We start from the raw sequence: 23974 nt of genomic DNA, 5'->3' as shown, positions 1-23974 counted from the left end.
CTCACGTAACTTCCATTCAGAAGTCATGAAAAATAACTAAATTTCACATCTAATAGATGCCTCCAATATAAACCATACACTGTAACTTTTTAGATAATTTCTGTTTAAAAGAAAACCGTTCACCTGCAGTAATTCCATAACAGTTCTTTGCCTTTGTCATATGTCCATAACATACTTTATTAAGGTTAGAAAATTACATACGTGTCCTAGTTTAGTCAGTTAGGAAACAATTTTCAAACAGCACTATTTTACAGTAATTGTTTTGTGGGATTCTTAGAACCTGTTTTCATTTCTACCCTTTGAACAGTGAAATTAATTTTGTTCTAAGCAAACCATTGGAGCTGACTGACCTAATGATCTGCCACTTCTGATAGATACATCAGTGTGAAACCCGTGCACAAGACAGATGATCAACACATTTTAAATGGAGCTGCAGGTCACAGTAAAATCTATTTTGTGAAACTAATTAGAACATTGGAATACTTACATTAGTAGTTCTTAAATTTAAGCTAGACCTAGTATTATATAATTACATTTCATATGCTTTGACACTCTAGGACATTAAAACAGACTATAAAATTAAAAAAAAAACCCTATTTTTCATTAATACTTGCCATTAGTTCACACTGTTAAAACTTATTGAAAGTATTTTAAAATTTGTCCTGAACCTATACTGTGAACTCTGAGTTCTTTCAAACCACTGAGAAAGCAAGATATTCCAGCAGGTCCAAGATCTTTTAAAAAGAAATTGGTTTTTTTAGACAATTAGTCACCAAATTTACAGTAGATGACTAATCTTTCTGACCTTTAAGAGGACTGTTTCTTTATATTAATATCTTTATTAACAATATATTCAAAAATATGGGAAAACACAGCTCTAAGAAATGACTCAGAGTTAAGAGGACCCTGTAGTCTAACTGCTCTCCGAAGTCACAATTATCACTAGAGAAAAGTGCAGGAGCTGTATAATATTAACCTAAAGAAAATGAGGAAAGAATTTGACAATAGAAAACTTCCTTTTTCAATCACTTCAGTGAATAACTGGTATGTTAAATGCAATATAATAGGTTTTTTTTAAATGTAAATCTCTGTATAATACATCCACTGCAAAACATACCTGCAGTAAGAGTTCTCCTTCCAGGATCTGCATCCCTTCTCCACGTTTTGCTGTTCTGCAGTTTTCCTGAGCGCCATTTCTTTCTGGTCTTGTAGAGTTAGAAGATTTTAATGCAACTAGAAAAAAAGAAAGAAAAAATATGAGTGATCTTTGAAAGGCTCACTAGCAATTTACATGATGATGTGCTATTTTGTTTAAGAAAAAAATGATATTTTAAAAATACTTATAAAGTCAATCTAATGAAAGATTTCTGCTTCATCGTCAGACTTTTTTCTTACCTTTAGGTATAACCCCAAGTTTGTCATCCATCTCCTATCTAAACTATAATACTTTCACAACAGAATCAGTATTATTGAAATCAATCCAAATCTCATTATTCCTTTTTTTTTTTTTTCCTTCTCTTTCTTTTAACTATAAGGCTCACTTTCAGTTTGTCAGTCTTGTTAACAAAGGACATTTCTGTTTTCATAGAACAACCTCCTATAACCTGATAACAACTCTGCTTTAAGGTATGACAACACTTACACTTATTCTTATACTACCTAATTTCAGACATCAAACTATGGTACCTCAGATATAAGCCTGCTCTAGACCTAAAGCTCCCTTCAGAGAAAGAAGGGAAAGACACAGGAACCCTAAATGCATATTACACATTGAAGAAAAAGTAAAAAAAGGTAATGCAAACAGAAAGGCTTTTTTACTTTCTCCCCCCGCCATAGTTAAATTTTAACAATTTAAACAAGTATATTTTTCCAATTTCAGATAAAATACTATAACCAGGAATCACCAATCACCATTATTCAGCTCACAAATAAATCCAATTGAAAGAAAAAAAAATTACTCAATGAACAAGGGATGAAGAATCAGACCACATTGCTACAAAGTACCTGAAAAACATACTATCTCCCATCTCTGCACTGTGTCTAATAAAGAGGATGCTGTCACATAATACTAGATACTCAAAGACTGTCTGTAACTCAGAATTTATCTACTTTCCACATAGTTCTAAAAAGAAAAAAAAAACAAACCTCTCCAAATCTGAAATTAGTCTGAGTGGATCTGTAGTATTTAAACAGCTTAAAATTACTTGAGTAATTGTGCCTTAAACCTTTACCATAAAGTTAAACACCACCCCCAACCCTCCTAAACCCAAAATTTCTAAACTGCAAAGCAAGGGAAATTTATAGAAGCAACTGCACTTCTGTAAAATACCAACAGTTTATCTCATAATGATCATATAGTCACCCTAAATACCAAATGATTTTTCAACCTGCTGAAAACCTTCATTTTTCAGCTGCTCAGAACTTTAGTCAAGAATCCTAAAGAACTCCTGCTCACTCGCTTTTCAGCTATGTTAAATGATATTTTACACTAAGTATATTAACTGAAAGATAAATTATGCCTTTCAGGTTTTTTTAAGCTATCACTGCAGCTAACAAATTTCAAGCCAGACAGTTTTCATTAAAATATCCCTCAAAGGCACCGCAGAGGAAAAACATGTTCTAAAAAGACATTAACTGATTAATCAGCCAGGAATTTATCTGAGTGTTTGCTTTGAAATTAAAACCTTAATGTTCTTCTTCCTACCAGATAGCCAAAAAGTCCTGTAATAGGCCACACAAAGTTGCAATTACAAATTCATTTTAAATTCAACTGAGTGCAAGATGTAGCAATTTTTTTTTCCTAAGCATTATTATATCCTAAACGATATCTAGAAGATTCACTAAAAACCCCTGAAAACCACTGGCAGTAGAAGAAAACCTATTATCCTTTTAATGTTTACTGTATGATTATTGAGAAAGCCCATACTCGGCTTTGGAAGTTGCAAGTAAAGATACCTAATTATGCTTGCCATTCTGAAAAATACCATATAAAAATACACCCAGGTGGGTTGGTTTGGTTTTTTTTGTTTTGTTCTTTATAATGTGCAAATAATAAACGAGGGGGAGGAATTACAGGTGCTTGACTCTTCTGCTCTACATCTATTATCAGAGCTCTAGAGCTCAAGCACAGCCTACGCGCGGGTATGGCTATATTCCTCCTAACTTTCAAAGCCTTGCAATAGGTACACATGAAGTTACATATTTTGCTGAACGGAAACCTTCACCTTTGAGAAATCAGAATGTGAATGAAACCAAGCTGCTGTAAACTGAGACAGACGGAACATTGCTGACCATCTGAGTTAAAAGCAAAAAGGAAGATACAGTGGAAATTACAGCTGTATGCACCATTGGATGTGTACAACTCCTGGGAAAAAAAAACAAAAAACACACGACTCAAAAAAACCCACAAACACAAATTTACCTTGTTCTGACAGATAAATCACAGGCCTGGTAGTGCCTGCTACAAGCCACGCGGTCCTGGGAGCTTCTTCCCCAACACCCATACACACGGTGAAGGGATCGCACTACAGGGGACTTCACGTTCTGAGACTTTGGAGAGACATCACTAAGTGACAGCTCTGAAACACCCACACGCTTCTAAAGACTAAGTTGGAAAAAGGTTAACTGTTCCATCCACGGAAAGGAAAATTTTTATCATCCCTCCTCTCACTTAATAAAGGGGCATCAAAACTGAAGTGCAGATGTTGCTTAGGTAGGTGTGGTCTTCACTTGATTTAATAAAAAATAAATTGTATTTATTAAATAAAACTCAATTTTTGTTTAGCTGATACTGAAAAGGTCGATTTCACAAAAATCAATTCAGCTAGAAGCACATAAAAATCGCAACAACAGAATTGGTTTGCAGTTAGGTGGAAGTGAGAAAAATTTAAATAATAACATAGAAAAAAAAACAGGAAAGATGAGCAAGTATTTCTATTTAGTACTTCTGAGAATAAGTGAGATATTCACATTTCACGATGACAGTCCTTTTAGTCCAGCAGAGCTAAACAGAAGTGACTGAATACAGATATTTTAGATCAACAAGACTTGATAAATTTTAGTCAAGATTTTAAAAACAGCTTGCTGAATTTCCTACTGGGGAGACAAGACAATGGAGATGGATGATACAGAACTTTGAATAAGAAATATTTAAACAAAGGTAGTAGTAAAAACAAAATAAAAAAAAAAAATCAGTATTCAAACTAAGTATAAACTTTTATTAAAGAAATTATAAATGTAACTTGTAAAGTTTACAATGTTAATATAATTAAGGTATGGTAATTACCAGCCCTGTGTGATTAAACTTCTTTATCAATACTTTTTAAGAAAACATTAAAAAAAAAAGACTAGTAAGATTTTAGGTTGACACAAATACAATGGGAGTAACAGAGAGAGACAAGACAGGTCCCTGACACTGAGCACCCCCCGCTACCTGGATGCAAACTTGCAAGGTGCTGTTCAAGGCTACCAGATCCCAACAACAAGTGGCCTTACAGTATGGGAGGGACACCCTGGGATGCAGTAATTCTGAAGAGAGTCGCTGTGCACAATGCTGCAGCCTCAGAAATACCAGCCAGAGATACAGTAACAGATGATGATACGGAGAACTAAAGCTAAAAATCCTGAGGTAATACTAATAATAAATAATAAATAATAAATAATAAATAATAATAAAAAAAATAATAATACTAAAAATAAAATAGGTCAACATCGCCTAGTTGAAAATCAGCCACATATTCTGCTGCTTCCCAGAGTCTATGTTACTCATGTTGTCAGACGAAATAATCCGAATAGTTCACTGCTTTATAATCTTTGAATCTCTGACTTAAGTACAACACGTCAGCCTATCCCCTCTTAATTTTCAGCCACAGGAAATTAAAACATGAATACTCCCATAGAGTAAATAGGGAAAAAAAATCCCTATACACACTCTAAAAGACACAATCAAATTACTTCTCAGAATTTCCTATCAATAACATGAAACAAAAAAACCCCAAACATAGTTGTTTATACCTGTACAAAAAAAAAATATTTCCTGCTACGCAATTTTAGCAAGAGGACTGGACTGTAAGCACTCGCTTTCCAAGTAGTTTAATGATTGTCACTTAATCCTATGCCCAGCAACAAGCATCATTTCCATTGCCTGGACTTCCCTGATTTGAAGTAAAAGCTAAATCCCAAAGACAACAAAACTAGATTGCAACATTTAATAGGTTTTCTAGACACAGAACAACATTATAGTTTCTAGTACATTTGTTTTACAATTGTGAAATGCTTTAGCACCCAAACCAGCAAATGTAAAAGATAGTTTTATATCATATCTATAAAGACAAATTATAAAGACAAAATTATATCATATCTATAAAGACAAATTAAATAACAATGATAACATCAGTGGTTTACCAGCTCCTTATCTCTGGTTCTAACTGTTACTTTCAAGCGATGGGAGATTTGTACAGAGATGTAGTGTACTTTATTACAAAACAGTATATCTGGAAAAAAAAAATAAAAATGTGACACACAACTACTTCTTCAGGTCTGGAACAGAATTCAGGCAACTGAGTTCTAATTACTGCCAAAAGCCATCTTTCATTTTAAACCCATATAGTAGTCATTCAAAAATTATTTTCAAAACCCAAGGAGAGCAGGTATTAAGCAGTCTCCCTTCTTTCCAGGGAGTGACATTCAGTATGAGAAAGTGCTTTGGGATATATCCTAATCTGCATGAGTTACAAGCAGTGTGCTGAATCAACTGATAGTACACGATAGATGAATTTCATGAACTATTTGTTGAGATATTTAGAAATTATTCTCTTTGCTATGATGCAGAAAGTCAGTATGGTTTGCAGATGCTGGAGTTGTAGGAATAACAACACATCTAGGTCCTAACTGGCCTGTTAAAACGCATTTCTCTCAATATTAGACCTATTGCTTTCACCTTTTATAGGAGAAAATTCTCAGATTCTGCCTCTTTTCAACCAGGTCCCTGAACTAAGACCCACTCAACATCAACTGTGATCACTCAGTGGATCCAGCTGGAAACAAACCTTCAAGTCATTCCCTCATTAGCTGGGACCAGCAACCAAATTAACAGATTTTATGTAATGCAATACTCTTTACTAACGACACAAACATAGCAAAGAATATGAGGAAAATTATTAAAAAAACCAAACAAATGAGTCTATCCTCCATCTCATTTAATCTCCACGCTGTCCTCCAAGAGAGGCCCTAGACCAGGGTGACAAAGGCCTCTCACCTTCAAACACCTGATGTCCAGGGTTTCTATCTGGCAGATGTGCTTCCCCCCATCTTCAACCCACAACTGGTGTCTGCTTCCTTCTGGGCTCCCACTCCTGTTCTCAGCAACCTTTTGCATCATTTCCTCACTTGAGAGCCAGTTGCTTTGAAGTCCCATCTCCACTATTTCAACCACTTCAGCTTGCAAAATCAATGACCATGCAGCCACCTGCAGCTACCAGAGCACTTTCAGCTGGAATCCTGTAAACAATGACTCCTTACTCTGTTTACCAGAAGTTACACCACCAGAATACCGTAAAACTGTCACAGAGCAAGTGCAAATACACTCTACTGACATACTCGAGGGGACACTACCCATAGTAATCGTTGATAAAAATAAAGTAACTGGACATACAGAGAATTCAGGGTAAAGTATGTGTGAGCAACTATCTAGCCAACTTTATGAAGGACATTCACACAGAAGCCTGATTTAACACACTAATGCTTGTCTACGATTACTTTAAGAAAATAATATTGTCAGTTAAACGTCTTAAAGTAATTGAGAGGCATTAAAAAATGGTTCCAGTTCCCCTTTCCGTGAAAGAAGTGACAACACTTACAATATTTGGACAAATATGCAAAAGGAATATCAGTAAAAACGAAATCTAATAAAAATGCCTTTGTCCTGTGTGTGACTACTGTTTTATGGATTATTCAGTTGTCCGGCCATAGAAAGAGATAAGAATCCCTCCTAGTAGTGTATCAGGACACTGGCAATACTCAACTCAGTCAAACCAAGTTCTATTATACTGTTTTCCTCAAATCTAGAAACTACTTAATTTGAAAAAGAGTGCATTTTGCAAAACATCAGAAGGAAGAAAATAGCTAGCAAAAATAAATAAAGGTACTTTTTTCTGTGTTGAGTGAATAAATAAGTTTTTCTAACAGAAATGAAGAAAATATACTACATGTGCTGGTGCTCAGCTGTGGGGGCTGGAAAGATTATTCTCAACTGAAACCTGCACGTTCCCACACCAAACATCTCTTATTATTATTAAAGGAGTGAAGAAATGTATGATTAAACAGACTTGCCATCTCAAAATTTGCCTAAACCGGACATGTGAATACAAACCGATTCAGCGATTGCTAGCTGAAAACCTTTATGGAAACCCTGTGAAGATACTCTGCAGTTAGAACCTTTTCTCTTTCCTACTCTTTCTTCCCCAAAGAAAAAGCATAGCAAAAAGTTTTTGAGGAGCCAGGGTACCTCACCCGCAGGAGGTGCAGAGAAAGGAAAAATCAAGATGTCAAATTTTAACTGGGCCTTTTAAAATCGTATTGAGAGGCAAAAAATTACTTAAATCAGGCTGGCAACAATTTTGACTTTTAGGTGAATGACCTGTTCAAGCTTAAAACTGTATTGAAGTAACACTTGCCTAATATCACAAGTATATCGTTAGCACATCAGTCATGTACTTCTGGAATTTAATCGTAAAGAGCTTCCCAGAACTGCATTATATCAAATTTTGGCACAGTTCCCGCAATTTGGCCGAACAGGTCAAAGTTTGCAGTCAGAGCCAATTTAGACTGTTTCATAACCTTTTCAGTAGAATTACAAATTCAACTAGTCTGCTCCAGATTACTTCAAAAACAACCATTCTCACGAGGGGGATGGTTTTACTCGATTCAGCAACAAATGCTAACCTCTAACACGAAGTTCACCAGCCCAAACAAGACACCAAGGGCGCTAGTGAGAAAGCAGAGTTTAATATTAAAGTCTTGCCTAAATCATTAACATACGCTAAGCTGTTTATACTGGCAAAAGATCCATTCTAAGCATGAGAAAATACATTATATATATCAGTGTATCTATATGCAACCTGAGCTATCTCCATTTCTTAAGATTATATGAAACATTTTGCACCTGCTATCTCTCAGACTGTAAAGTGAAAAATGGTTGTGAAAGTTATTAAGTAACGCAAAGAAAAAAAAAATGCAATTACTGGTTTTTTTTTAGAAAGATAAAACATGCATGGATTGCACATTTTGTAAATAGGTACACTTGTACTAGATAGCGTAAGCTGTACATTTCATTAATAAAACTTGCTAAAGATTGGTACTTAAGAGATACAAGAGAAAACAAATACACTTAAGTTTTGCATTTCCTATCCCTTCATTTATGAATTCTGAATAAATTTCAAGATAGCTTTATATTGTTTATTGATATCCCACTAACAGTTGAGCAAGTATTTACAAAGTACTGAAAAAAAGAAGGAAAGGCAATGTATGATAGACAATTTCTCTTTGTTCACAGAAATTCTGATAATTCAATTAAATTTATAATTATTCCATCAATTTAGCAAAATTTTGTCATTTATTTTGTCAGTTGGCTCTTGCTCTCATGCACTCAGTTTCCAGGTGATCAGATTTTTGACACATCCTTGTTTTTAATACTGACAAGTTTTTAATATTGAAGAGCTACATATTTTCATCTTCTAATTTCAGTATCTTGGCCGCTAATTATCATGCCCTCTATTAACAATTAAACCTGAAATTTGTGATATGCATTAGCATTTTTGTTTCTTACATGTCTGAAGAGGAAACAATTTAAGGGTGTCTTCCTCATAAACTGTATTACAATTTACTATACAGCTTGTAAGTTACAGTAAACTGTGAATGGGTGAATGTATAACATGTTTTTTCCACAGTATCAAAACACCAAAAAAGTAAATACCTTAATAAAACTGTAAAAAAACCTCATGACTATTCTGACACAGTTCATAGCAATATGTGCAGAAAACAATTTACAAAACTAGTCGTTGAAGTTGAATAACAGGATTTTGCAAACTTAAGCAAAATTAGGGTGAAATTGTACATTTGGGAGTGACTAGTAACAAAGGATACCTTTTTGCTCTTAAGCATGTGAATGACTGAATATACCAAATTATAACAATGCTAGAATTGCTTTCAAAGAATGTATTTTACTTTTAAAGCAGAAAAATACCAATAAAAATATGCAGGAGCTGCCTGTATTTTGACATTTCCATAACAAAAGCCAAACAAAGGGTAAAAAATTAGTAACAATGCACCTTTGACCTCAGAGGAGGACATGGTGCTTTGATTTATGAGTGTATTTTCAGCTAGCGTTGAGACATATAAACATGTCTACATATTTAGGAAAAACAAGTGAAAGAAGCTATGAGCCATGGGAGACAGGTTTTTCTTCATTTGGCCTCAAAGAAATCATTCATGGTTCAAGAGAGAGAAAACGCCGTGAAGCAGCTATCACAAGAGGATAAACATCACCATGAATACTTGCAAAGAAATACTAGTAGGTTATGGCTGGTTATTTACGAGAATAAGTTTTAACAAGAGAGATGGGGAATAAAAAAAAAAAAAGCCTAAAACCCATTATTTCCACTAACTAAAAAAGGAGAAGAGAATAAGGGTAAAAAATAAGTGGTCAGGTTCTGGGAATTTCCTGGGCTTTTGCAAGTCAATAACTTAACTGCTGTACAGATAAAAATCACCTACTGATGTGTAGAAATCTCTAGAAATCAAGAATTGCCAGGCATGTGTCTCATTTGCGATGCAGATTTTGTGCCAGTGACTCAAATCAGAGTCCCTCGGAGCCCCTCGGTTCCACAGACCTGCACTAAACACAATACAAGTTCTGCCCGTGTGCATTCCTCAATTTTCAGTCATCCAGTACTTTCTAGTTCAACCCAAATTCAAACCAAGGAAAACGCAGACTCATCAGCTATAGAATCAGACACAGCAGAGAGAGCACAAGTCCACCCAGCTGTGAGGATGTTCAAGTATCCAAGAAATTTTCTTTAAGGGAGGAAGAAATGTAAGCTTTGCCCCAAAATGCTCTAGCTAGAGAGAAAACAGAAAAAAAGAAATTTTCATCTCCTAAAATGGATGACTCTGAGGGTTGAAAGTGCCTGAATGCAAAAAGGTTTCAATAGATACCATCAGGAACCTTTAGGGGTTGCCACCAAAGCAACTACTAAAATAAAGCTCCATTTGTTTGCTAGACTAAAAAGCACCATTTATACCATTGGTATAAACAAGATAAAGAACTCGCAATGTTAAAGTTCTATTAAGAACTGTCCTTGAAGGTTTCACAGACCATGGATGAAAACACACTTAAAAACCAAAAATAAACCAGTAAATATTTTGTCAGTATTGGAGTGAAATTACTCAAGGTACAGCTCCAGAACTTCCCGAGGGCCTGCTGTACCTACTTTTCAGACATATCTTTATACATATTTTATACTCAACAACAGAAAAGCGCAGAAGTGGTACATGTTACTTTAACTGCTGCAGGAGTCTAAAATAGTCTCTGAACTGAAATCAAGATATAACCAATATACACGAGGAATAAAACCAGCACACAACATTTTTCTCAATGCCAAGTAATATGGCTTTTGAATGTGCGGTATTTCTGATTCACCTAAGAAAACCCACCTAATTTTAAGATGACCTTGGGTTTCCCCCACTATACAAAAAAGGTCCAAAAATATTATTTTCCATTTATCTGTGATCAAACACCGTGCTTAAATAATTTAGCACAAAAGCTATTTTTGGCATAAGGAAGTGTGTTGCTTGCCCTTTCAAAAGTGACATTTCTGTGAGCTCAGACCAGTGCTACTTGGTTTCCAGGTCTATGGCAAGGATACATTTCCAATGTTCAGAGTTATAAATCATAAGATGGACAAAAACTTGGCAGAAGTATCACCTTTTTTTCTATCTAAACTTCAATCAAATTTCACTGGCCAAGACTCAAAGGGAGCCGCAAATTTCCCAGAAATTACATTTCTGGATCACAAGATTATTTATGAGACAGTAAACGAGTTTACTGTTCTACTGCAAAAAAATATTTTTTTAAAAAAGTCTAATATTTCTGCTTGGTAAAATTCACTAACACCAACAGGAAAACAAAACGGGAAAAAAAACAGGAAAAAAAACTTTCAAAAGGTTTCAAAATCCTTCTGTACAGCTTTTGTTGATAAAGCACTTTATCCTGCAATACTGTAACATATTTTAATTTCCCTTTCTTCAGTCTGGTTTTGCTATGTTGTACTTTAACACAGTATGTATTTGAATATGTGTCTTCCATAGAAGAAGATTTTTATTTAAATTCATCATTTTTGTCATTTAAATAATTTTATTAGATGGTATATTCGTAAAAAATTTCATACAAATGCACATCGGCAACTTTTAAAAGTTACACGAAGGTGAACCAACAAGTCAGTAATTTCCTTGGCGTTTTACTGCATGTAAAGTTATGCGTTTACTGAACTGCAATTTCAATCATAAGACTCATTTATAATAAAACTAGGAGATATATTTTAATAGTTTGTTGTATTGACAATGCATTGTTCTGCTAAGTGCGTAACTACATGGGTAAATACTAAGCAGGAGGAAGAAGAAAACCATAAACCCCTTCTTTCTAGCACCTGAAATATGAGAAAGCCTCTATGAAAAAGTTCCAGCTCTCCCTGGTATTATTTTTATACCAGCATAAAGCCTCTTAGAAATGAACTTTAACCTCACTCTCCTACAGAAAGCCGAATAGGTAACAGCAGGTAACCAGGACAGGAATTAGATCTTACCTAATGAGTTTATTTGTGATGGGCTAAGCGTACTGCAACTTCCTGAGCCAGAATCTGGACAAGACACTGGGTTTCCACTGTGATTTTGAAGAATCATCACAACATTCATGGTTAAATATCCTGAAAGAGTGACGTTTTAATTGTAAGAGTCTCCAAAAGTGAGAGCTACGTTTCCTCACGGCTTCAGCCATGGCAGGGCTTTAAGGCAATAGAACTCGTATCTAAAAATGAGAAAGGCCATAAACAGTACAGCAGCTGGGCCTTAGGTATATTTTTCACACGGCAACAGATACTGTTATACTTTTCAAGTAAATGCAGGTTTACAAGCTACACTACAGTGCACACATGGGGCAAGGTGTGTGGTGGGCGAGTGAGAAAGGGAAAGCCAGAGAGGCTGAAGACCAGGAGGAAGTTATCGAATACATGCCTAAAAGTGGAGAGGATGGATGGTTTTGTGGTTCCGACACCGTCTTCCTGTGCGATGTGGTGGAAATCATACGGGCACCACCACACGCTTCATTTCCTTAACTGTGAAACCGGAATAAGAGCACTTCTAACTCCAGCAGCACCGCAAGGATAAACACAGTAAAGATTTAAAAGTTCAGATTCTCCAACTGGGACAGATTTCAGAGGCTCATATGAAAATCATAATAGATAATATATTATTTACAGGTTATGATTTCACATTATTTCAATATCATCTTTCCTGACAACTTTAGTTTGTTACACTGAACGGTAAAGTTTATGAATTAAAGACCTATGAATGGTTATGGTCTAAATATAACAAACAAGGTAAAAAATTCAAGATCTTTCTACAGAGAGAGCAGAAAAAGAGAAAAAAAAAAGGTTGGACTGGATTTTATCCCAGGCACTTTAACTGAGGACTGTGCTCTGGGGGGGGTCACACAGGACAGTGGTCTGTGGTTTTGATCAAGCAGCAGAAAGCAGAATTAGCAGCAGCAAGCATTATATAACTTACGTTGTTGAAGGTTAGACTGTGACGCAAAGGGAGACTATATTTTATTCATTGCAACCCGAAGGAGGAAGGAAGGAGAAAAGCAGGGAGGGCTGAGAAGAGGAGGCACTGGAGCACACAGGCTAAACTCTGGAAGAGGACTCGAGGGAAATTGGAACCTCTGCCTCCTGTCATCTGCTCTCCCCCCCGAGGGCTGCATTTCACAGAGGGCCTGTGTTAGTCCACCCACGAGTGAGCCTGTGACTACCTCCATCTTCATACAGAGGCGGTCTGATAAAACCACAGACAAACCAGGGGTGTAAGTCTTGCAAAGCTTATTACATTAATTCTAACATTAGAAGATTTTATACTAAATATTAAAATATACCTTGGATACATTACACTGAGTATTAACACACACTTACGACTGGACATTTACTCATTTACTAGTCTCTCAGAAGAGTAACTGCTCAATTGAGTGGGAGGTGTATGAAGACAGCCATGGTAAAGATAAAGCAAAGGGCTAGTCTGATTAGTGCGTTACCAGGCACATCTACCAGTTCTCACAGACAGAACCTTTTTTTTTTCCCCTTAAATATTTTAACGTATTTTATGTTTTTCAGATGCAAAATTTAATTAGAGTTTTACTTATGATTTAAATAATCAGTCCACTTAAGGGTCTATTCCCAATAATTCTAAATACAGAAAACATACATCCCTTTCACAGCACAAGCTTTTCAGTAAACCAAAAACTACATAAAAATTGTCTCAATATTTTCAATACTTTCATTCTACTGTTAATATACTGCCTCAGAAATCAAGGTAGATACTCAAGCAGTATTCATTAAACATCACCACTTAATTGACCCACTGATATACATAAACAAAGCAAGCTCCTGCCTTGAGAATATTGCACTGGAGGGCAACCACACAAAAATACCCAAAAGATGAGCGACAGTATCTCAGACTTCTAATACAAATTTCAGTTTCTTGTTATAGTTTCACTCTTTATAAGAGCTACATGACTTGTGTGGACTTGCAGAGGTTTGCTTTTTTTGCAGTGGAAGGGAGGGATTGAGGGATTTTGACAGTTTGGCAGTTTTTGTTTTCTGTTTGTATTGTTCTGTTTGTATTGGGGAGGTTGTTTTCAAACTATTTAGACATACAACTTGTTGTGAGAATCTGACAGCACAAGGGACCTTTCTAGAGTTGTGACACTACTCGGCCATGGAGCTGATAAGGTACCCATGATGAATTGTTACAGTATCTTGTATCTCTGAAGCTGACAATTCTATGCCACCATTTAAAAGGTATTTCCATCTGTTTCCACATAACTTTGTTCGTTTTATGGAAACTATAAGACTTCACTAAATGCACAGAAAGAACGGCCCACTTCACTGACTTCATTTCACACACATTCCTTTCTTGTTTGGGAATTCCCTATATCCTTATTTCTGAAGAAACTTTGACACTTGAAAGGCTGAACGTCAGTAACTACCATTTCCTCTCAAAATGCTTTCTGAAGCATATTCAACCTTCACTGTGGCTGAAATGCCATTAAAAAGCTAAGCTGGAGGTGCAATGTCTTAAAGGAGACAAAGCAACATTTTCAGTCAGTAACTGCTGTAAGAATTTAAGACTTGAGAGAAACCACAACACCACAGTAAATATCATAAATATCAAGCTAAATCTTAAGAATACTTAGTCCCTTCCTCTTTTTTTTCTGAAATTCTAGTAAGGCTTATTTTGCTACTAGAAACCTTCAGATCTCCAGTGCACATTTTATCATGTCCGGTTTATTCCTATGTCCTCCTGTGACACCACCACCCTCTCTGGTATATTCATAGACAGTAATCATGACCCCTAGCCTTCGTTCTGCCACGCTAAACACGGTAAACTCAAGAGTAATTTCCTGTAATAATATACACTCTCTAGGCCTTCTCTGCACCTGTTCCAATTATATTTGTAAAGCCCTAACTCGATTTTACAAACTGAACGACATCTCGCTCTCTCGGATCTTATAGAGAATCTCAGTTGTTTTAAATTCAATTTGATAAATGGAGTAACCATGTATCATGGGGACAGACCATCCAATACTATCTCCAAGACTGCTTCAGGGGACTTCACCAGAATCCTCAAAAGGAAGATATGAGAGACAAGTAGTCCAACTTAACAAACAGTCTTCCTCATCACCGTATTTAAGTCCCACCAGAAAAGCTGAAAGAAGAACAACTACAAGTTTACAAAAATACTTTTCATCAGTATTTATTAAACTGTAGATACTGAAGTGAAAAAACATTCTTAACATTTTAGTAGGTGGTTTGAACAGTTATTGTCTGGTTCCCCAACTTCTGAAAACAGTTACATAATAGGAAATACTGTTTTAACATGAACAATTGTAATAGAGATTGATATGGCTGTAGGCCAGAGTACTGTACAAATCGACTTCAGAAGGCCAGATCCATATAAAGGACTTGATACATGAAATTTGGGGTTCTATACCCAATATACCACTTAGAAACCTCACAATCTCAATATCATGCCTACTTCAGTTTCCTAATTTTCACTGTATGCCTCACCACGTACAGCTGCCATACATCCCTCTGGATGGGAAAGAATGGCTTGGTACCCACTTCACCCTGACTCCAAGTGTGGTTTGGAAACTAGGTGCTCTTCTGACTCTCCCTCATACGGCTTAAGTCTAGGTTCTTCTGACAGCTGGTAGCCACTGATTCTTTTACATGTCTGGATAAAGTGACATAGCCCTTTTTCACAGTATCAGGATATGCTAAACCCAGGTTCCCTTCCCCCCCTCTACAGGTGGTTCCCACTCCTTTCTTCCCCTGCAGTATAAGTAAGTCTTAAAGCTGGGGGTACAGGTAATACCTACTCTTTCTGTTGAAAATTTTCCATCAAACAGAAAAGAATAAAAAAGTTTCCCAAACCTGAAAGTTAAAAATCAGGAAGCAGGTTCCCAGCTGGGGCAGTGACCGCAAAGGCCAAGATCAGTCCCTGATCCAGTCTCCACTGAAAGGGCCATTCCACTCTTACTGGATGAAGGCTTCGTGGGAAATGCATCTCCTAGTCCAGAAAACTCAGTTTTGAAAGGACCTTAGATCTAGTAAGTTAATTAAGAGAAACCAAAAGTCATTTAAATAGGGAGCATACTGAATTAATCTTGACAGCACATTTCTTATGATGTAAAAAGTGTTTTTTTACAGATAAGGCTACATCAGTAAGGATATCTGCCCGCAGAGTGGACACTGCAAGGGAGAATTAGGATTTTGGCCTCTGCATAGAAAGAAAAACAAAAACAATCTTAGAGCCAAAGTTTGATGGCAGCTTTATTTATAATGAATGTAATAACGTGCATACATTTGCTCGTCCAACACCTGCATGATATTAAACTTGTTTTTACAGTTACATAGATTGTTCAGGTTCTTACCAAGATAAATGTACTTTGGTTTCTTTGCTTCAAAATTTCAGTTAGAAGTTGGTGCCATGCCTTTATCAAGTATATTCAGATTCATATTAGAGTAAGCACAAATCAACTCTTATTCTAATGGTGCCATCTGTCATTTTTTTTTTGTAATCTTCTGCCAATACAGCGGAAGATCAAATAACATAAAATCTAAACATGAGGTTTCACTTACCCTGCCACAAGAAATAATGTTCAAGGTGGCAAAGACAGATCTGTTTGATAATTATGTATTTTCTGCTAAATTGTTCCATATGCTTAGAATATTTGGGATTTAGTCAGGAAGAAAAGCAAAAGCACTTCTGGTAGTTGAGCAGTTCCTCCTCAAAATGTGCATCAAGTTGTCTTTGCACAACTGATTCTTACATAAAAAGATTTACATTAACTATTTCAGTTCATTATGTTCACCAGAAAAAAAAACCCACATAACTCCAAAAATACATGCATTTAGCTTAACAGTTTAAAATGAGAGAAAATTGTGCAAAAATACTTTGAAATGCACTACTGAAAGTTTCACTCAGTTGACTCCATCTGCTTTACTAGGCCTTTAGAATTATGAACAACATTTATAAATATATTCCTTTGTCAACTGTCATTAATGAAAAGATATTGTTTTATATAAACAATCCAGCACAATTGCAACTATTCACCATCTCTGTTTAATCTTTTAATAGAAACTAAGTTTTACTCCCATGTTTATAATTTAAGACATTTGCTTTAGTTCTAAAATTAATCCATCTAATTAAAGATTAACTTTGATAAGACAGAATGAGAAACTATAATTAGTTTTAATATGTCGGTGAGGGAAACACATAGCGGACAGATTACAGGATGACACGGAGCTCTCCGCGGGATTCAGACAGTGACTAAGAGGAACCCCACTTCCTTCCTGCATCCCAGACCTTTGTGCAGGGGGAACCTGAACTCATCAAGACTCTTTTAATTAGCGATTGTAAACGACATCATATTCTGGTTTTCTTCTTCCCCCCCTTCTCCAAATATACTGCTGCCATGAAGTGTTTCATACAAATGAGTACCACTTGATTCCGGGCACAGCTTTGTACTATCTCCCAGACACTAAAGTACGAAAGAAGGAAGCACCATGAGAATTTCTGGCAAAAGCTATATGCATCTCCCTTACTGCCTTGCACGTCACCATTTCTGTAACAAAACTGCCAATCATAATTTAGGGAATTAATTTCACCTTTACATTGAATACATCGCGTTAAGTTTGTAAGAAGAAATAGAAAAATGTTTCTATTTCTCCAACAGAGATAAAAACTTCTTAAAAGAGTTGATAGCACTCGCATACAAACAGATTTTGGATACAGTTTATTAATTCTGCAGTTCAGTTTCAGATATCTGCATTCCAAATGAGTATGAAGTTGAATGATCCTCATTCTGACAGCAAAACACAAGTAGCAAGATGGAAACAAATGCAACAGTTCAAATTATGGAAGGATCTGATTTGTGAAGGTAAGACAGCCATCAAACACTACCCCCAGCTTGCTTTCCCACCTGGAAGGGGACATTACTAGCTCTACAACTTGGGTAGCTTTATCAGGGGACATATTTGCCTTTAAGCTATGATAGTTCACAGTATATGGCACGCATGTAAAACAAAAACAATAGTTCTTCCTTAATACAGCAAATAACAGACTGCTGCAACTCAACATTCATAGCCACCCAGCTTCAGCCAGTGCAGCACAGCTCAACTGCTAACGCAAGACAGAAGCCCAAATAAAGTTTAACAGAACAGGTTTAGTAGCATCAGCTGCAACCTCTAATTTTGTAAGCCCCCTTTGCATACATTAAATTATATTTGCAAATGCAATGACCAAATATTAAACACCGCTGAATCCAACATTACATTTATCATCAAAGAGACCAGACAACCCCTACTATCTTTTCCCTACAAATGTTATTATTCCATAAACAGCTCTTAACTCTCTCTGACCCAAATTTATTCAATTAAAACTAGGCTGTGCAAGGCTGCTAAAAAGTTAGTGATTTATGTTATTTTACCAATTTAGGAAAAGTGAAATGAGCCTGTACTGTCTCCAGTTTAGTGGTACATATGTGTATCAACCACTAGCAAAAAAAAAATAAATAATAATTTCACCCTGCTAAAAGCATAACTTCCGCCTGGTCTCTCAGGTATGTTTAAACAGAAAAGTTCAAGTGCAAAAGGGAATTAAAAAGCCATATTAATGGTGATGACTATACTAACGCGTGAGCAGAGGAAGGTACCAACCTGTACAAAGCTAGGATAGACACGGTCTGTTTTGCCTAAAGCATATCAAGAACCTCTGAGATGGAACTGATCTTATTCAGTCACATAAAAAGACAGATGCAAAATTGCCAGGCATTGGTTCTTCAGGACAGCCTGGCTTTCCAAGGCAGACAAAAAATTATCACATTGCTACGAACTTTCCTAGCCTACTTGTAGCTTTAGCAACAAAAGAAGTTATTAAAAAAGCAGCATCTATAGTATCAGATTTGTTTTCCTGCTCGTCAGACATGGAAGGTTGTGAAAACTAGCAATAGTTGCCTCTCTCCTCAAACATAACTGGCACAATTTAATGTGAATTATAAATAAACTAGATGGAGTTCAGTAATGTATTTCTTAAGGAACTATGGATGTTTAGTCTAGTTAGTACTGTAGTAATTTACAACCTTCTGCTTTTAAGTACCAAATGGCATTTCCATCCTTAGATCCTAGTGCCAAAAAATCTACTATTTCATTCCAAACATTTAGCAGTATTACACTGACTATGCATACATAAACACATAGTTGCCAGCTTTGCAGAATAAATTCAAGTGACAAGGTACTTGACACCCAACCTGTTCCCTGGAAGCAATTTACTCTACAAGCAAAACAGCAATAGCTTCTGCTATAAACAATTCATCCTGCTCATAAAACTAAAAATAAAATTTGGGCATCACAGCCGATTACCACTTTCATTGTTGCATGGCAGAAAAATACAAAAATAATCAGCTTTTATAAAATTATTTATTATTTGCATCTCTTAGCTCTATTTATCTTGTGTGTGTAACTTTGTTATACAGAGTCTTTAAGTGGGGTGATGATTCATCTTAAATTCAATTTGAGAAATGTGCAGTCCATTATCCCATTCAGAAAGGAGACAGCAACCTTTATTTTCAGAAAAGTACATAGAAAAGATGACATAGTAGCAATGTTGTATTTGAACTTACTGCATCAGCTAACAATTTACTAGGTTGAGATTAACTTTTGAGTTACCAAGAAGTATCATTTAAGTGTAAATCAGTTAAGGCTATTATCAATGCCTTGAGAGGAAAAAAGTTCCACTTCTGGCATTAATATATATCTAAATATAGTAAATATCCCACAATATGTATTTTTTTTTATTTCCTAGCTTGATTTTTGACAAAAAGTAGCATTTAGTGAATCGTTTTAGTGCTTCGGTTCCTACTGATTTAAACAATGAAGTCACAAACAAAAATACAAAGCTATTAAAATACAGAACTGATTTGCTAGACATCTCACAGATGCTGTCAAAAGAGCTACACCCTCTGTTAAGCATTAAGTTTCTAATTAAGCGAGATTAAATCCTCCTATGTCATATCACAGTGGTAACATTGAAAGCGATAATCTTGACTGCGTATCTTCCCAGAGAACCTTCCACACAGGTATAGATCTGAAGTATGCCTATAAGCATGTAATGGTATGATTTGCAGGTTCAAAGTCCCTCAAACATGGAGTTCAAAATCTTGATGCTAGGAATGGTCCTAATAGCACCTACTGGGTTCTTCTATCAGAGAAGGTGAATGGAAAGGAGAGAATCTGGTCATGACATATAGTCAGTAAACATCTACGTAAAGACAGGAATTCCCTCCAGGGAAAGACCATGGAGCCCGAGAAGGATGCCTCTAAGAATCATGTAGCTGTGCAGACAGTGCTCTGAGTGAAACCCTGAGTTAGAAAATCTGAAAACGTCTGAAATGCAGCTGTATTCTCACTGCTGTAGCTTGCTAAAGGAAAAAAAACAAAACAAAACAACACAACACAAAATCGACAGAGAGAGAAGAATTAAGGCAATTCTTTCAAAAGTGTCTTGTACCTTCCATTTAATTTAATATGGCTCTAATTTGACATTTACTTTAATATGGCTGTGGGTATGGGTTTGGCTAATGCAGCCAAAGAATCTTCAGACTACTTGAAAGGTAACTCAAGTATGAAAATATTTATATACAGTGTAAATTCCCATGTTTTATTTTCATCCTGAAAGGAATGTGACCCATTTTACAGAAGAGACCAACTGTAGGCTTGGGGGCCATTACCAGAAGGGAGACAGATCTTTTCCCGTACAATTTCACAAAGATGAGATCCCATAAAGTTTCAAACAGCACATAATTTTGAACAGCACTGAAAGATTCTCCAAAGGCCACTTTCTCTAAGACGTGTTTAAAGCACAAGTGTTTTCCAAACAGTTATAACCATCTCACAGTGTCTCATTTGAATCTCCCCCTTTCCCCTAATACTGCCTTCTCTCCCGGTTCATTTCCATTTATGTCGCTTAATCAGACAAGTTCTCCACAAGAGATTATAAAGTGATTTACATAGGGGCTTCCTGTGAGAGAAGAGGCAAAAAATGAATATGGCTATATTCCTTCCTAGGATACTTAGGAGCTTAAACTGGGAAGATAAGGGGAAGGGCTAAAAATGAGAGAGAGTCTTAGCTATTTATCACCAGGTTAGAGGAAGGCATGAAAAGACATCAGATAATCTGTCCCCACTCTTGTACTTCATATAGTTTCTCCATTAAAAGACAGAATAAGAACTATCTATAAAATGTTAATAGCGTTCCCCAAAACATGTCTCTGTATATAGATAGATAGGTGTATATAGATATAAATAGACGTATATAGATAGCAACTCGTTTGAGCCATACTATTCCAGAGATGAGACGCATTTCACAACACAAGCTGCTCCTCAGCATTGCTACCTCAACTGGTAAATGGAAACATAAGTAAATGGTAGCACCAGAAACACATCTCCTTCACACTAGACAAACATAGACAGGAATGGATGTTGCAGGTGACATACAATGACAGTCAAGTAATTTGAAGTTGGGAGGTGGGGAATACAAACACCTGACAAGGTTCCTCTCAAACACAGCCATATTTCCCCATTTTTTGCAAGTGTTTTGTTGCATTCTTCTGTTTTGGTCTAATTCAGATGGATTCAAATCCTGCAAGAAAAAAGCTTGTGTGCACACATAACAAGTAGAGCCTGATGTCATATTATTTTTAAAAGTTCACCTGCTCAGACACTTCCTTTTCTGTCATTAGTATCTCTAATATTGTTAGAAGAGTCAGTATAAGGCTCACTACATTTTTTACATTATTAGTAATCCAACTCTTTGCTTGAATTTTTTTCCCCCCTATATAGCTTATAACAGTTATTAGACTATTCCACCATTCCATCTTTTTCCAGGCTTCCTTATTGCTTAATGTAAAATGCTCTTCTTTGTTAGTCTCACTGTGCTTTTAAACTTCTCGTTTGTATACACGAATTTTATAGCTTTCCTCTCTCTTTGACCAGGTGTCTGTCTTATTTAATTCTCTGACCAAGCACCCTAATGATTTTATAGAAGTGTCCTCTGCTTTTATCCAGTCTTGGCTCCAACTGCCTTTTTTTTTTTTTTATTAAACAGTCTATATTTTACTGGAAAAGGATTTGCTGAAGAGGTCAAAAATACAACAACAAATGCATTTCATGCATTCTTCACTTCTTGAAATTGAAATTTTGCCCCAATTTTTTTATTCTGAACATACCCCAAATCACATTTTATAAGCCGGCAGCTCAGATTCATTTGGTGAAGGGTGATTCTGCTTGCATACACAGGCTTGCTCTCACAATATTTTTTTTTTTCCTTAATATTGAAGCCTGTTATTGTTTACAAAAGTTAACCTTTACTTGGCCTGCACAGCAAAACATGATCGGGAGGGGGTTTTAAAGTCTGTTCCCACTACCGCAAGCACTTTCAATTAAGCAAGCAGAAGTTGTGTTTGAGAAGGAAACCACATTGTACAACATAGTGCTCAAGAGGCCAGGCAATTAGCCACATTTGTTTTCTTTAAATATTTTCTCAGTTGGTGTTTCTTTCTGTATCAATAATGCAAAAATGTTAAAACAGCAACAGAAACACAGTAACTTATCATGAACTAAAACTGCCTAGTAACCTTTTCTTCTCATATGGTTTGAGAGAAGCTAATGTCTATTTTGCTCTTGAATTCTGAAGTGAGTTAAATATTTAAGTGCTGGGTTTAAAATGTTTTCAAAATATACAAATCAGACTAAACGCAATTGGAAAACCTGCTGACAGTGTTCCTCTAAACTCCTCCTAATTCAGCTCAAATACACAAATCTCATAACATCAGCAGTTTATCCTCAAAAATTTCTTGATAGAGGTCTCTTGACTTTTGAGGTACCAGAAATATCACAGGTCTGGGGGGGGGGGGGGGGGGGGGGGGGGGGGCGGAAAAAGACAACCCAAAAAAATTCCAGTGCTAGACCCAGTGAAATGAAAAACTAGCATGAGCATCAGCAGTTCAATGCCTGAGCTCTTACTGTTTTCTCCTCCCACCCTGAAATATCTACAAACTGTTGGCTAAATCCCACTCCTGAAGTCACAGCTGCTACTGTCTATAAAATTTACTGCTACCAAACAGTAAAGTTGTATTAGCAACTACAGAAAAATTATGGCCAAAAGTAACGAATTGGGGTGGGGTATTTTTCCACATCTGTAGCATTAATTCCATTTTCCATACCTTGCATAATACTGAAGTCCTTCATGTGAGACATCAGAAGAGGGATAGTTTATCTAGTTACATGGCAGATGATGTTGATCAACCCCACTGGCTTACAGAAAAATGCCAGCTGCGGGCTTAGAGCAAAATGCTTTGCAAAATGTAAGTTGCAGAGTAATTGAATTCTTCTCCCTCCAATATCTCAGCCACATAGAGTCAGTGTTTCTTTTAAAAGCATGAACAGCAGCTACAGCATTCTTAAACAAGACTGAAGTTATGACATTGAAGAAACACACTTACTGGTTTTAAAGGCACTTTACAGAATGAAGACATTAGATTTTACTAGATTTGCCTAACATATATGCCATAAAGGTATAAAGACATGTTTTAAAACATTCACATAACCCGAGCACTTGAAGTTTAACCAGATCGTATACGAGATTTTCCTCGGCTTTCATAGGATACTTTCTTTTGACCCCTTCCCAAAACGCAGCTCAGCAGGCCTCGAACTGTTTGTTGAAGCAGATTGGTGTTTCTCATATAACCTTTAAAAGACTAAAATAAATAAAAAAATCTGCTGTTAAAGATCTGAAAAACCATTATACACCACTGAATTGCCCACAATACAGATTAAAACCAACTCAAGCTCTGCTACACAGGACAGCTGAACTCAGGGTTTTTCTATGTTCTTATCCTTTTTAATGTTGCTTTTTAAAGAAAGAGTAACAGCACTATTAAGCGTGGAATGTTAAGTGTTTATGCAGTAGTCTCCCTTAAATGAGGGACATATCTTCAGTTGCCACAAAGTGGTACTTAACACACTGCTATGTTTTCTTAAGTAGAAGGAAAAACCAACAACCAAGTTGTGTATTTTTTTTTTCCTTAAGT

The 23974-nt window shown here is 36.1% G+C and overlaps 1 protein-coding gene across 1 annotated transcript in view; it reads right to left on the bottom strand.

Moving 5' to 3' along the window:
* Window positions 1-23974, bottom strand: part of AHR (aryl hydrocarbon receptor) — a 66994-nt gene that overhangs the window by 23109 nt on the left and 19911 nt on the right. The window contains exon 3 of the mRNA XM_074574799.1: window positions 1118-1233. Within this exon, the coding sequence (XP_074430900.1) occupies window positions 1118-1233 (116 nt within the window). The remainder of the gene's footprint in view (window positions 1-1117; window positions 1234-23974) is intronic.

Source organism: Larus michahellis, chromosome 2 (assembly GCF_964199755.1).
Source record: "Larus michahellis chromosome 2, bLarMic1.1, whole genome shotgun sequence".
Classification (NCBI taxonomy): domain Eukaryota; kingdom Metazoa; phylum Chordata; class Aves; order Charadriiformes; family Laridae; genus Larus; species Larus michahellis.
Note: the sequence above shows the minus strand (reverse complement) of the source record. Positions and strands in the feature narration are given on the sequence as shown.